General features: G+C 48.2%; 1 protein-coding gene across 4 annotated transcripts in view; it reads right to left on the bottom strand.

Moving 5' to 3' along the window:
- Window positions 1–14,566, bottom strand: part of CLPB (caseinolytic mitochondrial matrix peptidase chaperone subunit B) — a 148,538-nt gene extending 133,972 nt beyond the window's left edge. For 2 of the 4 annotated variants that reach the window (XM_003910368.3, XM_003910367.3), the window contains exons 1-2: window positions 13,959–14,566; window positions 10,211–10,262 (exon numbers count right to left, since the gene is read on the bottom strand). In XM_003910368.3, the coding sequence (XP_003910417.2) occupies window positions 10,211–10,262; window positions 13,959–14,361 (455 nt within the window). In that variant the 5' untranslated portion in view covers window positions 14,362–14,566. The remainder of the gene's footprint in view (window positions 1–10,210; window positions 10,263–13,958) is intronic. The other 2 variants (XM_021926248.2, XM_021926249.2) reach the window with 1 other exon arrangement.
- Window positions 14,567–16,862: the final 2,296 nt, after the last annotated feature.

The raw sequence follows: 16,862 nt of genomic DNA, 5'->3' as shown, positions 1-16,862 counted from the left end.
AATCAGATACCGCCTCCTCCAGCCTCTGTATATACCTGGCTGGTATCCATGACAGGTGGGGTTCCCTCTCCTGGCTTTGGAGACCCCCTCCCTCTGTCTCTGTACAGGGGAGCTTCTTCCTTCTCCCTTCCTTCTTGCCCCTTCTTGCCTATTAAACTCTCCGCTCCTTAAAACCAATCCAAGTGTGTCCGTGTCGTCTCATCTAATTCAACATGAGACAGGAGCCCTGGTGTCCCTCCACTCATCAGAGCCGTATCACTGGGGGATCAGGGAAGGCTTTCAGGAAGATGTGACAGTGATGACCGAAGGATGAGGAATTTTCCAGACAAGGAGTCACCTGCCTGAAATACTCACAAGATCCTGGGAGAGTGATCAGACAAGTAATATCAAAGATATTTTACAGTGGAGGCCCCCGAGGAAACTGAGAGACTAGCCCAAGGCCACACAGGGCTGGCTGGGCTCCTTTTCAGTGGCATGACTTGTCCCTCCAGGCCCACTGCGTTAGGCCCTGGCTGTTCTCTGCTCATGGCCAACTGTCTGCCTCTGCAGGGCTTCTGGGCGGTTGACCAGCTGCTCCCACAACTCACCTACCCATGAAGTTACAGAGAAGTTGCTAATCCAATCTTTCCCAATTGCCTTCCATCACCCGGGAACAAGCAATCAGAGCCACAGCAAGCCACATACCCCAGAAAAGAAGCCAGGCCCTGGGCCACTCTGTAGAACTGCTTGACAGGTACAAGGTCTACTTGAGCAAGCCTAGGGTTTCAGTGTGTGATCTGGACCCTTCCAGAAGGACTCAGTTTTCTCTGAACACTAGAGAACTGTATTTAAAAGTTATCAGTGGGGACCCCATGAACAAGACTTGGAAGCTAAGACATAGGGAAGTTCAGTGACTTATTAATGGTCACATAGCTTGTTAGTAACTATGTCAAAAGTAGAAACGAGGTCTTTTAATTCTAAAACTCTTGCATTCTTTCTGTAACATTATGCTGCCTTTCCAAAATCCTGGAAAGGCATTCAAAAAACCTGTGTATACCCTAGCATTCAAAAAACTGTGTGAGGATCTTCAGAAGCTCTCACTGTAAGTATCAAATTACAGGAGTGATGCCCTTGAGGCCTTGACCTTTGGTCTAGGATAAAGCTTTTGTTTCAATCCACTGCAAGCCACAAGGATATTTACATACTTTCTGATTAAGAGAGCTGGATGTTTTGGTTGCTCTGATGCCAGTGTTAATATCTTCCCATCCAGCCAAAATGATACAACAATCAATAAACAGACAGTCTCTCTGAGGCCCCGAGACAGCCAAATGTATTTAACAGCCAGGGTTTTGTTAATTAGATGAAATCCCTGGATCAATGTGCAGGACATTTACCTATGTTGTAGCTAAGCACATTCTGGACACCTCAATCCTGGCACATGGACAGCAAGTGCCTCAAGCCCCAAGCTAGGGCATCCAGGGACAAGAACCAAACCAAGCCATCAATGCAAAGCTAGAAGAAATATGTTTACCCCTCATCAAAGCCCAACCCTTTCTTTTTTCCTGAACTGTAAACCAAATCAGATTTTTTTTCCCCAAAGCCATCTAGTAAACCAGCTTGGGCTAGTATGAAGTTATTTATTTTCTAAAGCCATAAAACCGGAAATCAAAACAGGACACCAAAAGAATCTCCTACATGATAATTTAAGAGGCAACATGGTACATATAGCAGGAAGTCAGAAGGATCCAGAGGTTCTACTGCCTAATTGACGTTTCCACTGGCATGTTAAATTCAGCATGTTTAAAACTGAACTCATAATCTTTCCCCCCAAACCCAGTGTTCCTCAGGGATCCACATCTCAGTGAATGGTAAGAGCATCTACACAGATGATGGAGCCAGAAAACTGAAATTCGTTAAGACCCTCTTCTCCCTAATCAGCCACATCCAATTCTATTCATTCATTTATTGAACACTTACTGTGTGGCAGGCACTGTGCCAGGCACTGTCCTAACCGCCACCAAGTCCTATCGAGCTTACTTCCTCCCCCTCTGCTGCTGACATCTTAGTCCACGTCACATCTTCTCTCACCTGGACTACTCCAGCTGCTTTTCAACCAGTCTTCCAGCATCCACCACAGATCTCTACCAATCTGTTCTCTACCAAACAACCAGAATGATCTTTTAAAACTGCAGATCTGTATCATGTCACAATGTGTACCTGTTAGTCTTTCTCACACATACACATACTGGCTGAAAATTCCTCAGTGGTTGCCCATGCTCTTAGGACAAAAATAAAAACTGTTACTATGGCCTACAGACCCAGTGTGGTATGGTCCCTGCTTAACTCCAACTTCATGTGACACCACTCTCCCCCTTGCTTTCTAGGGTCCAGCCTTGTTGGCCTTCTCTCAATTCCTCAATTTCTCCACATCTCTGACTCAAGACCTTCCACCTGCTATTCCCTCTAACTGAACTGTCTTCCGCCTTTCTCTTCATCCTTAAGAGTTCACTTCAATCTCATTTACACAGAGGTTTTGATCTAGGACTTTGTTCCCTAGAACTGAGAGCAATACATGTCTGCTGTTCATAAACCACCCAACCTGTGGTATTCTGTTATAGCAGCCCAAACAGACAAAGACAGTGGCCTTCGGTGATTAGCTTCTTTCACTTAGCATATTTTCAGGGTTCATCCATGTTGTAGCATGTATCAGTACCTCCTTCGAATTGATGAATAATATTCTGATGTACTGTTCTATCATATTTTTATGCAAAATATATCAGGCCCAGAGAGACCTGAGTATAAGACTCAGCCATGACCCCACACCCCTGCCCCATGCTTGGGGGCAATTGTTTAAAGCCATTTTCTTCTTTCTTTTCTCCCCTGTAGTTTCCTAATTAGCTGCCTCACCCATTACTTTCCTGTTGTTCCTGGAATATGTGATATAAAGAACAATGTATAGCCCATCAATAGCTTATGTTATTGTAATGTAAATTATTGGTAAACAACTTAAAAAGTGTCTCTGCTGCGTGGTGACTCAGGCCAATCCCAGCACTTTGGGAGGCCGAGGTGGGCAGATCACTTGAGGTCAGGAGTTCGACATCAGTCTGGCCAACATGGTGAAACCCCATCTCTACTTAAAAAAAACAAAAATACACAAAACTTAGCCAGGTGTGGTGGCGTGTGCCTGTAATTCCAGCTACTCAGGAGGCTGAGGTACTTGAACTCAGGAGGCGGAGGTTGCAATGAGCTGAGATCACGCCACTGCACTCCAGCCTGGGTGATGGACTGAGATTCTGTCTCAAAAACAAAGAAAGGGCTGGGCGAGGTGGCTCACGCCTGTAATCTCAGTACTTTGGGAGGCCAAGGCGGGCGGATCACGAGGTCAGGAGATCGAGACCATCCTGGCTAACACGGTGAAACCCTGACTCTACTAAAAATGCAAAAAATTAGCCAGGCGTGGCAGCGGGCACCTGTAGTCCCAGCTACTTGGGAGGCTGAGGCAGGAGAATGGCATGAACCCAGGAGGCGGAGTTTGTAGTGAGCTGAGATCGCGCCACTGCACTCCAGCCTGGGCGGCTCAGCGAGACTCTGTCTCAAAAAAACAAAAACAAAAACAAAAACAAAGAAAGTTCCTCTTGTTTTTCCCTTTAAAAACCCACTTGCAACTGTTGCTAATCTGCAGCATATATTTATGGCAACTTGAATCTAGACTCCTGGGTTGCAGTCCCCAAACTTGGCCCCAATAAACTCTTTCTACTAATTTTGCTTTAGTTTTTTCCTTTAGGTTCACATTTCCACTTTTTGGCTAATATGAATAATGCTGCTATGAACACTCATGTATACGAGTGTTTATGTTTTCCTTTCTCTGGGGCATATTCCTAGAGTGGACTTGCTGGGTCTTATGGTAACTCCTGTTTAACATTTTGAGGAACTATCAAACTGTTTTCCAAAATGGCTACACCATTTCACATGCCCACCAGCAATGTATGAGGGTTCCAATGTCTATGAGGGTTCCAATGTCTCCACATCTTCACCAACACTTAACTTCATCTTATTAGTCTTTTTTATTACAGCCATCCTAATGGTATCAGGTTTTGATGTGAATTTCCTAATAAGGGTTGAGCATGTTTTCAACTGCTTATTGGTCATTTGTATATTTTCTTTGAAGAAACATCTATTCAAATACTTTGTCCTTTTTTTTTTTTTTTTTTTTAAGAGACAGGGTCTCACTCTGTTGCACAGGCTGGAGGGCAGTGGTGCAATCACAGTTCACTATAACCTCCAACTCCCAGGCTCAAATGATGCTCCCGCCTCAGCCTCCCAAGTAGCTAGGACTACAAGCACATGCCACCACATCTGGCTAATTTTTTTTTTTCTCTTTGAGGCAGAGTCTTGCTACATTGTCCAGGTTGGTCTCAAATTCCTGGCCTCAAGTGATCCTCCTGCTCAGGCTGCCAACCATGGCCAGCCCATTTTTAAATTACCTTTTACTGTTAAGTTGTTAAGAGTTCTTTATGTATTCTGGATGTAAGTCCCTTATCAGATACATGATTTGCAAATTATTCTCCCATTCTGTGAGAGTCTTTTCACTTTCTTGATGGTGTCCTTTGAAGCATGAAAGTTTTTAATTTTGATAAAGTCCAATTTTTTTTCTTTCATTGCTTGTGTTTTGGAGCCACATCTAAGAAAGCTTTGCCCAACCCAAGGTACAAAGATTTACTCCTATGTTTTCTTCTAAGAATTTTATAGTTTTACTCTTACATTTAAGTCCATGAACCACTTTGAGTTCATTTTTATGTATGGCATTAGATAAGGGTCCAACTGTGTTCTTTTGCATGTCGATATCCAGTCGACCCAGCACCATTTGTTGAGAAGACAAATTGTACTTCACTTTGAAGTACATAATTATAGTTGCATAATTAGTCATCTGACTCCTAGTTGGACTGTGCCAAGAGGGCAGGGACTGCGCCAGTCTTGTTCATTACTGTTATCTGCCACATTCAGCCCAATGCCTAGTTCCGAATATGCACTCATAAGTATTGGCTGAATGAATTAATCATTTTGTTATTAGTAGCAATGGCTCTGCCACTCTGTAGGGTTAGGTATTACCATTTTCATGTTAGTTGGAAGGTAGGTAATTTGTCCCTTGTTTCACTGGCTCTCAATGTTTGACTCATGTCCTTCTTCCTCACCAGAGGGCACACGAGCTCCTCCAGGGCAGGGACTGTTTCTCCTTCCTCATTTTGTTGCCACCCTCCTCCTCCAAATTCAGCTCAGGGCTAGGCGCAAAGCACAGGCTGGACAGATGGGCGACTGAGGGACAGAGAGTCAATCAATGTTCTCCACAACCAGATCCCTACCTATCTCCAGTCCCTCCTGGCCTCAGACTGCGATCCAGCAACACAGAACAGCAAGTGACTTCCCCTCCCGCACACCCCCCAGGCTGCTCCTTGCCTCGTGCTACCACATATGCTGCCCTTTTTGCCCGGAATGCCTTCCCCTTCTATTTACAAAGCCCAACTGATATTTTAAGTCTATGACCAGGTGTCATTTCCTCTAGAAGGCTTTCTCAGATCCCCCAGGCTGTTTGTCCTCTGGTCTCCTACAGCCCCTGTAGTTTCCTGTCTCACAGCATTGACCACCCTATTGCCACAGCTTACCCCTGACTCTGTCACAATGGGCAGGAATCATGCCTGCTCAAGTGTTCCCTGTGTCAAGCAGAGGACTCAGGATAGGGCAGATGCTCTTTGTCAAATGAACAAATAAATCCTGGAGAAAAAGAGCAGGCAGTCTGAGGCCCAAGACTCATCTCACCAGGCTTCCTTTATTAGACAGCTTGGGCTGATAAACAACTGAGGGAAGCACTCAGCAGAGGCCTAGCCCCCTGCCGGGAGAAGGGAGATGGGTAGGGGTGTTGTCTTTCACCCAGTTAGTCCTGAAGGAAATGTGATCTCCGCTGGGAGAACAGGAGGTCTCACCTTTCCCAGTCCCAGTCCTGACAACTCCTCACAGGGCTTGGCCTGAGCCTGGACAGATGTGCCTCCAGTCTGCCTTGTGCCCTAGGTTTCGGGTGAGCAGTTCCTCAGGCTCAGGTTTGGGGTAAGCACAGGAGCAGGACCACCTGCTCATACTGCTGACAGGTGGGAGGCCAGGGTTCCACTTCTGAGGAGCCAGAGATGGATGAACTTAAGTGCCTCACGGGAGAAGGGAGGAAATGGATGTTACACAGGGAGGGAGGCAGGGAGGGAGGGAGGAAGGAGAAGAGACCTGGCCTCCCTCTGATATAGCCAAGGGGAGTGTGAAAGTAAGACTCTGGACTGCTTACTTCAGGTACACTGAAAAGTCAATAAAAAGCAAAGAAAGAGTCACAAAAAACAAGTAAGTGCCACTGTGCTGTGGAACAGGGTAAAAGATGGTAGAAAACGCAACCTTGTCCCTGCCCTTCAGGAGGCACACAATCCAGCAGTTTCAGATGAAATACAGTCCACAGACTTCTTCCTATAAAGACCAGTGTGGCAAGTGGTATTCAGCGCCACTTCTCCAACCTGACCTCCAGCTTTTCTTCCACAAAAGGAGCTCCCTCCTGTGACAAGGTGCCATGGCCCTTCCTAGATGACCCTCGTACTCTCCCAGACCAGAAGGAAGGTTAAGGATGAAAGTGGGGGGAAAGGGGCAAATGAAGATGAGATCACACCCAGCTGGGAGGAATCCAAGAAGGCTCTGTAAGGAAAGCAGCACTAGAGCTTTGAAAGGTGTAAGCAGAGGATAATGAACACACAGGGCAGAGGGCCGTCTGTGTGGAGGACTCGCATCCAGGGCCCATGGACTGAAGATTCCAGGGTGTCCTTGAAGAAGAAGATCGAGCACCTCCCCCTTTGGAGCAGAAGAGCCTTAGGATTCTGCCCTTCACTATCCAGAACTTTCCCAAGACTCTGGGGCTAAGGACAGGAGCTGGGGGAGGTCAAGTAGAGACAGGCACAGTACAGAGCCCCAGAGAGGTCAAGTGGGGAAGAAGGGTAAAGGACAATATTATTTACTAGGTCTGAGTTTTGTTCTAAATACTGCTATCATTGACCATACCAATCATATACACGGTGACCCAATCATATGTAACCTACAGTCATGCGCTACACAATGATGTGTTGGTTAACAATAGACTGCATTTAGGATGTGGTCCTATAAGATTACAATGAAGCTGAAAAATTCCTATCCCCTTGTGACACTGTAACTGTCTCAACATCATAGTGCAACAAAGTACCTTTTCTGTATTTACATATGTCTAGATACACAAATACTTACCATTGTGTTAGAATTGCCTACAGTATTCAGGACAATAATGTGCTATACAGATTCCTAACCCAGGAGCAACAGGCTATACCATACATAGATTAGGTGTGTGGTGGGCTATTACCATTTAGGTTTGGGTATACTCTATGATGTTCACACAGTGATGAAATTGCACTACTCAGAATGTGTCCCTATTGTTAAGCAACGCATGACTGTATGTGTAAATTTAAAAAAGAAAAAAATGAGCATGGGATTCTATCCTGCTGTAGGCAGGTCTGTTGGGTAGAGCTAAGAGCCCAGAACACAGAGTAAGAAATAAAGAGCAGCAGGAACCACCTGTACAGAGTCTAGGGTACAGAAAGGCTGAATAAGGACCTGCTGTAGGAATTCCAGAAAGTTTCCTTCTAGCAAGGATAGTCAGGCTCCCTCTACCCCCACCTGCAGTGCCCAGCAGAGGTCCACTCATTCTTTCATAATCAACAACTGCTTTGGGGGAAGGGGAGGGAAGGATGTCCTCCTTCAGGCCTTCATCATCTTGAATCTGTCTTACTGAAACAGAAGCAGCCTCCTAACAGATCGGCAATCAGCCTTTCCCCAGTGCAGTCCATCCTTCATTCCTCTGCAAGTCAGCCTTAACTGGGTCATTCCCCTGCTCAAAAACTTCCCACGTCTCCCCACTGTGTATAGAGTAAGAGTTCAAAACTCCTCACCCTGGGCATGGCAGGCCTTGGACATTCCAGCTTCTCTCAGACAACCTTCCCTCTTTCCTGACACTCTGTACAAATCCCACCTCAGGAGCATCAACATATTCTGCAGGCCCAGCAGCCAGCCAGCATCTGCTTCCCACCTTTGCTCAGCTTGCTCCCAGCTCTGTGGTCTTGTATGAGATGGGCGCTGAGGGCAGGTCTGTGCCTTGCTCATCTCTGATGTCCTCACGTGGAGTGAAGGGACATTCTGACAGGGTCATCCTGACCAAGTGAGGTGGGACAAGAGGAGGCAGGAGAAAAGCAGGCTACAGCCTGGGGATACACATGAAAAGCCCCCACAGACACTATCCACATGAGAATGAATGTTCAGAAAAATTGTCTGAATCACACATACACTGTTAAGTTCAATTACTTTCTGTATTTTGGAGGTGGGTGTTTAATTGCTACTAGAAAAACATGTATTTGAAAGAACTAAATAATCAATGCTTGGCAGCTCAATGGAATAGGGTAGTGGCATCCCCTGGGGGATGGAAGAATGGATTCCCAACATTGCTGCTCTGCAAATGTACCGCCAAAAGGGGAAAGCCGCAGCCTGGCAGCCCTCAGCAGTAGCCAACAGGTGATTCCAGGGTCAGCAAGGGTCAGTTTCCATACTCGTAACTCCCTTGCACTGCAGCAGAATGAAGCAAGGCACATCTGTTTCTCGAGGAATGAAGATGCCACACACAGCCTGCAGTTATGAATGGCTCTTATAACAACAGGATGACATCTGTGCTTGGTTTTTAAGATGCATCATTGCATGTTTATTAAACTATTGCTCCATCATATTTATTTGGCTACAAAACAACTCCCAGCCCATACTTCCAAAAGTGGTTTATTAAAAACTAAGGCTTGAACATTAATACTCAAAAGCACTCTTGAGAATCAATAATAATGCTGCAGATAAAATGAAAGGGAATCAAAGCAGTAAGTCTTGGTGGGGCCATGGCTGCTTTTCAACATTTTCTTGTATGTTCAGGAAGCTGAAGTGGGGAAGAACACTAAGGGCCTGTAGCACTGGGTGTGGAAATAGCCACCCCAAGACCTGACTTCTTGTCTAACATGCGGACATGATGGCAAGGAAGGGGGGTGTCCTGTGGCTACCTAGTTCTATATAAAGGGCCAAGAGAGGCCGAGGTTAGGCCCAGTGGGGGCCAGTAGTTTCAACAAGAATAAGACCTCTGCCCTTAACCAATAGCCCTGTAACTGATGCCCCATGCTGGCCCCAGTCTGAGCATCCCTCCTGGACACAGACTCTGCCCTGTACCTGGCACTGGGTTGAGCCTAGTTGAATCTTGCCCTTGCCGAATAATAAGCCTCAAATTCAACCTCCCAGTGGTCACTGGGGACTAGCTGAGCCAGTGAAGCTACAGAAATGCAGTCTGTCCTTGGGCAGAGCCAGGTATGGGCCCCTAGCCCTGAAGGCAGGCATTTCTAGCCCCAGACCTTCTGGCAGATGGTCTCTTCCAACTCTGTCCCAAATCCCCAAGCCCTTCCATAGATGCCCACCTGCAACCCGTCCAGTCAGCAAGCAGTAACACGTGGCTATCCCCAAGGAAATGACAACAAATCAGAAGATTCAGAGAAGAACCCACAGGATGTGGGGGTCGGGGGGAGTCCAAACCAACCCAGTGAAGAACAAAATAGCTGAAGGAAGGCCAGGTGCGGTGGCTCAAGCCTATAATCCCAGCACTTTTGGAGGCCGAGGCGGGTGGATCACGAGGTCAGGAGATCGAGACCATCCTGGCTAACATGGTGAAACCCCGTCTCTACTAAAAATACAAAAAACTAGCCGGGCGTGGTGGCGGGCGCCTGTAGTCCCAGCTACTCGGAGGCTGAGGCGGGAGAATGGCGTGAACCCGGGAGGTGGAGCTTGCAGTGAGCCGAGATGGCGCCACGGCACTCCAGCCTGGGCGACACAGCGAGACTCTGTCTCAAAAAAAATAAAGAAATAAAATAAAAAATAAAAAATAGCTGAAGGATCCAGGGATGTTTGGGAGCTGACTCCCTACCGAAAATATCTAAGGGGTGATCTGGGTCAAGGGAGCCCAGGTGACTCCGTAACTACAGAGATGTCACAGGGGACAGTTTCCAGCTTAGGGTGAGGATTTCCTCTAAAGCAAAGTCATCACACAAGAAGAGGCTCGCCCTGCTCAGCCTCTCCTGTCAGGGAGAGCAAGGCCTGGGGTTCAACTCACCTGGTGACTTCTTGCATATTGTTGGCACGGGCAGCTTCCAACAGGGCTGCATCTGAAGAGAAAGGGGGCACTGGTCAGATCCGTGGCCAGGACACACCTGCCTCGGGACTGCATGGTGGGCCCACTAAGACAGTAGCAGTACTTTAGAATCATGGACTTTAACAAGCAAACTGATGCCACAATATATAATGAGAAAGCTAATCATTCCCTTCCCACATGGTGGCCACTGTTAACAACCTGACTTCCACACCTTTCTACTATAGAGCCCAAACTCTTAACTCCTCTCATCATAGAGGGAATGCATGTCAACTGCTAGCACCACGTCTTGCCTATGGTAAATAGTGTGCTCTTCATAATCTATGAAGCTCTGCATAGTATGTTTTATGTTCCTGTAAGAGTTATTACTAACCATTCCCTGACCTTGTCCGCTTTCTCCCTCAACTCTAGTTCTTCAACCCAGTTCTGAATCTTGATGTCAAAAGTCATAAACCCAAAGGGAAAGGTAGAATGAGGGGAGCAAGCAGGGTGCAGGTCTCTCTGAGGATGCAGAAGGCCTCAACTAGGAGTCTTTGAGATCTGGCTCCATTCCACTCCCACTACTCACCACGTGACCATGACAGCTCTTCTCCCTCTCAACCACAGCTTCCCTGACTACAAAACACAGACAAAACTCCTTGCCCTGCCAGCTTCACAAGGATGTCAAGGAGATGAAATTACGGTTGAGACGTCTGCAAACTCCCCAGTGCTAAGCACAGGAAAGGGAGACCCAAAGCAGAGATTCTGGTTAGGAAACACTAAGCCTAGAAGAAAAGCAATGCTAGCTAAGTCAGTCTGGCCTGGTCTGGGCAGCCTGCAGGCTGTTGCCACCACCTTGTGGCCATAGAGAAAATTGGATTGACTCAGAAAAACTCAAAAGTCAACAGGAGAGGCACAACTAGCTCAATATCAGGTACATGGAACCCTGTGTGCCCAGCCTGGTTGTGAGCTACACTGCTGGGCACTGAACGGACTTATAGCCAGCCCTGACTCAGGGAACTCTCAGTCCAGCCAACAGACTCACCCATGAGCAAATGCACTGGAGTGGAGTGAAAGAGCAGGATCTGGAGACAGTCAGACCTGGGGTCTAGCCCGGCTCTGTCGCGTATTTGCTGTATGACCTAGCACACTTATCTAACCTCCTGAGCCTGAGTTTCCTTATCTGTACGATGCATCTTATCATGCATATGAAAGCCAGTCCTGTGGTTCAGACACTGATGCCTCCTGGCCTAGATTCCAGTGACAGGTCCTTTCTACTTACCTCACCAAATGTACCCAAAGCACATACCCAAGCATGGCTCAGACAGCCACCAGCTGGGAGGGGATCAAGACTTCCTTAGAGATGGCTGTATCCACTCTCCCCTCACTCTGCAGAAAAAAATGTGGCTTCTACAAGGTTACAGAGTGAGGAATGAGCTAAGAACCAGGGCCTCCTTGCTTCTAAAGGGGTTCAGTTTCTACCACACTGCACTGAGGGTCAAAACTCTAATTCAAGGGGACAGGGTAGCTGGCAAGTCAGTTCCAGCAGGAACTGGTCATGGCTTTGACCATTATCTATTATACACAGAGCCTGGTATTCTTGCTGGAGTTCATAGGCCACAAAGTCCAGTTTGGAACCCCCAGGAACTTCTTAGGCAAGACCTCACCAAATACACTGGACTCAGAACATTCCCTGCTCATGAACCTTCCATGACTCTTCACTGCCTACAGAAGAAATTCCAACACCCTCACCCACCCCACCCCTGACTGGCATCCAAGCCCCACTCCATCTGCTCTCATCTAATTCCAAAGACCTTATCTTCCAACCAAGCTGGCCACTCAGAAAGCCCCTGCTCACACCATGGTGCCCTGAAACTCTAATTTCCATTCCCTGAAGCCTTTGCATGGAATATAATCCAAGTCTCACACATTTACTGAGCACCTACTAAGTTCCAGACACTGTGATGGACAAATGATGTCTAGGTATTAGGGAAAGTTGCTGGTATAACCTGAAAAAACAAAAGAGAAGATACATTTCCTGCTCTCATGGGGCTCACAAAGTCACTCTCCTTTTCATTTCTACTTCATCCTTCAGAACTCAAGTTCGAATTTCCCATCCTCTGGGGTCTCCAACACTCCAGGAAGGCTTTCCTGACCCTACTGGCCCTCTGATCCCCCAACAACACACAGCACCACTCACCAGCCCTACATTCCAGCTGCCTGCACTATCCCCTTGACTGATTTTGTGTTAAGTTAGGACTTCCCACACACCTAGCCTAAAAGTAGACGCACAGTGGGTACCCCCAAAAATGCTGGAAGTTACAGGATTACAGCATGCCTAACCTAGATGCCCTTAGCGTCTATGTCAACACCCTCATTTTGTAGATGAGGAAACAGAAAACCACTGAGAAGACGCAAAAGTCCAAATTCACAATGAGAGTTAGACACAGAACCAAAACAACATCCCCAGTGTTGTCTCTCCCAGACCAAAGTCCTTCCTTTACAACTGGCCACATCAAACGAATGGAAGTCAAGGCACTCCCCACTCCCCCATTCTTGCTCCAAATTCTCAGAGCCTGGGGTGCACGGAATCTATGGACACCATGCCTCAGTCTGTCTTCTTGATGAATGACTAAGAACCTGAATGGCTGGATTCACATAGGTCATAAGTCTGGCTCTCTGTCCACTCTCTCAGCTGCTGCTTAGCTTCATGGATCCAGATGAGATGCTAATCAGGATCAGCCAGTCCCCCAGCAGTTGCCCTTGGGCCTCCAGGAATCCACCTTCCTTCTCCTGCCAACTATCCCACATGGCAAGATCACCTAACAGCATGTGAGACCAGACATAGCAAAATCCTGACACTGACAGACTCAGGCCACTTAACTCCAAAAGGAATCAAAATAACAGTACTGTAAAAATGTTAAGAAATTATCCTTCACTACATAAATAAATTGGCCAGGAGCGGTGGCTCACACCTGTAATCCCAGCACTTCAGCAGGCCGAGACAGGTGGATCACGAGGTCAAGAGATCGAGACCATCCTGACCAACAGCTAAAAACACAAAAATTAGCTGGGCATGGTGGCGCACGCCTGTAGTCCCAGATACTCGGGAGGCTGAGGCGGGAGAATAGCTTGAACCCGGGAGGCAGAGGTTGCAGTGAGCCGAGATCGCGCCACTGCACTCCAGCCTGGCGACAGAGAGAGACTCCATCTCAAAAATAAATAAATAAATAAATAAATAAATAAATAAAGGTCAAGCTGGCATTAGAACCGAGTCAGGTTCTTCCTGACTCTGGCACGTTTGGTGACGGGGGTTGGCGGGGGGCAGTCTGGCAACTTCTCTAAACCATCTAGAAGTTGCCCTTAAAACACCAACACCCCATAGTTTCCGTTTCCTGGAGATCTCAGGAAGGAGGAATTGGACCACGCAGAATATGAGAAACATAAGGGGACCATGCTGTAATATTAGATGTTTAGTCCAAGATCCCCACTGTACAGATGGATAAAATCATGCCCAGAGAGGGGAGGCGGATCTATGATAGGAGATTATACAACTCTGAGGTGATGAGGTCTCTAGGGCAACACCCTGCCCCTGTAACCAGATGATGTCTGAGTCCCTCCAAGACTTAGGCTCTAAAGATCTAAACCTATAAGTACCTCCCACCCTTCTAAGATACGAAGTTAGGACAATCTTCCCGCCTCTCCCTTCCTCAGATCCAGATCTCATAATCACCCTTGTTGGACGGACTCTTGCTGTAGCAATGAACAACCAGCGCTGTGGCCAGGGCCCACATGCCCAGTCCGGCCCTGTTGGGGACCCCGTTCCAGCTGTCCTGTCCTGGAAGTGCTTCTTCGGGGCCAAGAAGGCGTCCCCAAGTGGCAGCCGCGAGGCATTTGGTATCGAAGCGTCCTCCCTGGCGCCCCCCGGTGGCTGCCCCGCGTCCGGAGAACAAGGCCGGCGATGTTCGAGGGCGCCCCCCGGCGGCTGCCCTCAGCCACTGCGGCTCCCCGAGACTCCCAGTGGTCACATTCCGACCGGAAGCACCTCCATGGCCCCGGAGCGTTGGGGACCTGAGCAGCCGGAGGAGTAGCCGTGGCGCCAGTGCTTTTCTCCTCAACACCAGGGACCCCAGCATCGTGACAGCTGCTTCGATAACCCCGCGGTGCCGGCCCCTGTGCTGGCCACGTCCAACATGGCTGCCGCGGCGCGTTCGAAGACGCCGCGAACAGGGTGGAGTTGCGCACTACCTCACGGGAAGGGTAGTCCACAGCCCTAAGCCTTTTCCCAGCTGGAGAACAAATAAAATACGCTTCCCAGAAGGCTGTGGGACTACGTCACAATGACTGCAGACTTATAGGAACCCGGGGCATGTTGGGAAATAGAGTTCGGGTGAAGGGGCGTGGCGATTAGAGCTAAAGATTAGAATCCCAAGATTTCTTTCCTAGTTTAGTTGAAGCACACGACACAATTTTTTTTTTTTGAGACGAGTCTCGCTCTGTCGCAGACTGAAGTGCGGTGGCGCGATATCTGCTCACTGCAACCTTCGTCTCCTGTGTTGAAGCAGTTCTCCTACCTCAGCCTCCGGAGTAGCTGGGATTACAGGCGCCCGCCACCACGCCCAGTTAATTTTTGTATTTTTAGTGGAAACGGAGTTTCACCACGTTGGCCAGGCTGGTCTCTTAACTCCTAATCTCAGGCTATCCGCCCGCCTCTGCCTCCCAAAGTGCTGGAATTAGAGGCGTGAGCCACCGCGCCCGGCCCACAATATAATATGTATGTATTTTGTTTGTTTTGTTTTGAGACGGAGTCTCGCTCTGTTGCCAGGCTGGAGTGCAGTGGCGCGATCTCGGCTCACTGTAGCCTCTGCCTCCTGGGTTCAAGCGATTCTCCTGCCTAAGCCTCCCGAGTAGCTGGGCGCTCGCCACCACGCCCAGCTAATTTTTGTATTTTAGTAGACACAGGGTTTCATCATGTTGGGCAGGATGATCTTGATCTCCTGACCTCGTGATCCGCCCGCCTTGGCCTCCCAAAGTGCTGAAATTACAGGCGTGAGCCACTGCGCCCGGCCCGAGGCACTCAAATATTTTTTTCAGTGAATGGATTACTCTCACCTTATTAGTGTGGGAGAGTATATGAGCTTTGGCATTCAGGCAGACGTGGATTTTAATTTTGACTCTTGCATTTACATGCGTGACCTTGGATAAACTCCCTTTACCTCTCTGGTAGTTAATTCCTCATTATTGTTGAAGATAATTCCTACCTTCAAGATGATTGCTTGTATTAAATAAGATAATATGTAGGAAGCCCCTAACACTGTCCCTGGCTCACAGTAGGTTTTTAAGAAATGGTAGCGGCCGGGCGCGGTGGCTCAAGCCTGTAATCCCAGCACTTTGGGAGGCCGAGGCGGGCGGATCACGAGGTCAGGAGATCGAGACCATCCTGGCTGACACGGTGAAACCCGTCTCTACTAAAAATGCAAAAAAGCTAGCGGGAGGCGAGGGCGGAAGCCTGTAGTCCCAGCTACTCGGGAGGCTGAGGCAGGAGAAGTGGGTAGACTTTCGGGGCCGGAGCTTGCAGTGAGCTGAGATCTGGCCACTGCACTCCAGCCTGGAAGTGACGGAAGCGAGACTCCGTCTCAAAAATAATTAAATAATACATCTGTCATCTAAAGAAACCAGACTGATTGTATTCTCTGCTCTGTGTATTCTACACTTCTTCCAGGCAAATACTGAACTTCTCATTTCCACATCCCTTAGTAAGACAGGAATGAATAAACGACTATTATTTTGGGGTTTTTTTGAGACAGGGTCTCACTCTGTTACACAGGCTGGAGTACAGTTGCCACTGCAGCCTCAACCTCCTGGGCTCAAGGGATCATCCCATCACCTCAGCCTTCTGAATAGCTGGGACCACAGCTGGCACCACTGTGCCTGGCTAATTTTTTGTTATTATTATTACTTGGGTAGAGACTAGGTCTTGCTATGATGCCCAGCCTGGTCTGAACTCCTGGGCTCAAGCAGTCCTGCCTCAGCCTTCTAAAGTGCTGGGATTACAGGCATGAGCCACTGTGCCTGGCTTTAATAACTTTTTTTTTTTTTGAGATGGAGTTTTGTTCGTTGCCCAGGCTGGAGTGCAATGGTGCGATCTCGGCTCACTGCAACCTCCACCTCCCAGGTTAAAGCGTTTTTCCTGCCTCAGCCTCCTGAGTAGCTGGGATTACAGGCATGCGCCACCACACCTGGCTAATTTCTTTTGTATTTTTAGTAGAGACGGGATTTCTCCATGTTAGTCAGGCTGGTCTCCAAACTCCCAACCTCTGATGATCCACCCGCCTTTGCCTCCCAAAGTGCTGGGATTACAGGTGTGAGCCACCGTGCCTGGCCTTGAATAACTATTTTTAAAGCATTTTTAAGGCCTGGCGCGGTGGCTCACTCCTGTAATCCCACCACTTTGGGAGGCCAAGGCGGGTGGATCACGAGGTCAGGAGATCAAGACCATCCTGGCTAACACGGTGAAACCCCGTCTCTACTAAAAAACACAAAAAATTAGCCGGGCGCAGCGGCGGGTGCCTGTAGTCCCAGCTACTTGGGAGGCTGAGGCAGGAGAATGGCGTGAACTCGGGAGGTGGAGCTTGCA

The sequence above is a fragment of the Papio anubis genome, chromosome 12 (assembly GCF_008728515.1).
Source record: "Papio anubis isolate 15944 chromosome 12, Panubis1.0, whole genome shotgun sequence".
NCBI classification, from domain to species: Eukaryota; Metazoa; Chordata; class Mammalia; order Primates; family Cercopithecidae; genus Papio; species Papio anubis.
Note: the sequence above shows the minus strand (reverse complement) of the source record. Positions and strands in the feature narration are given on the sequence as shown.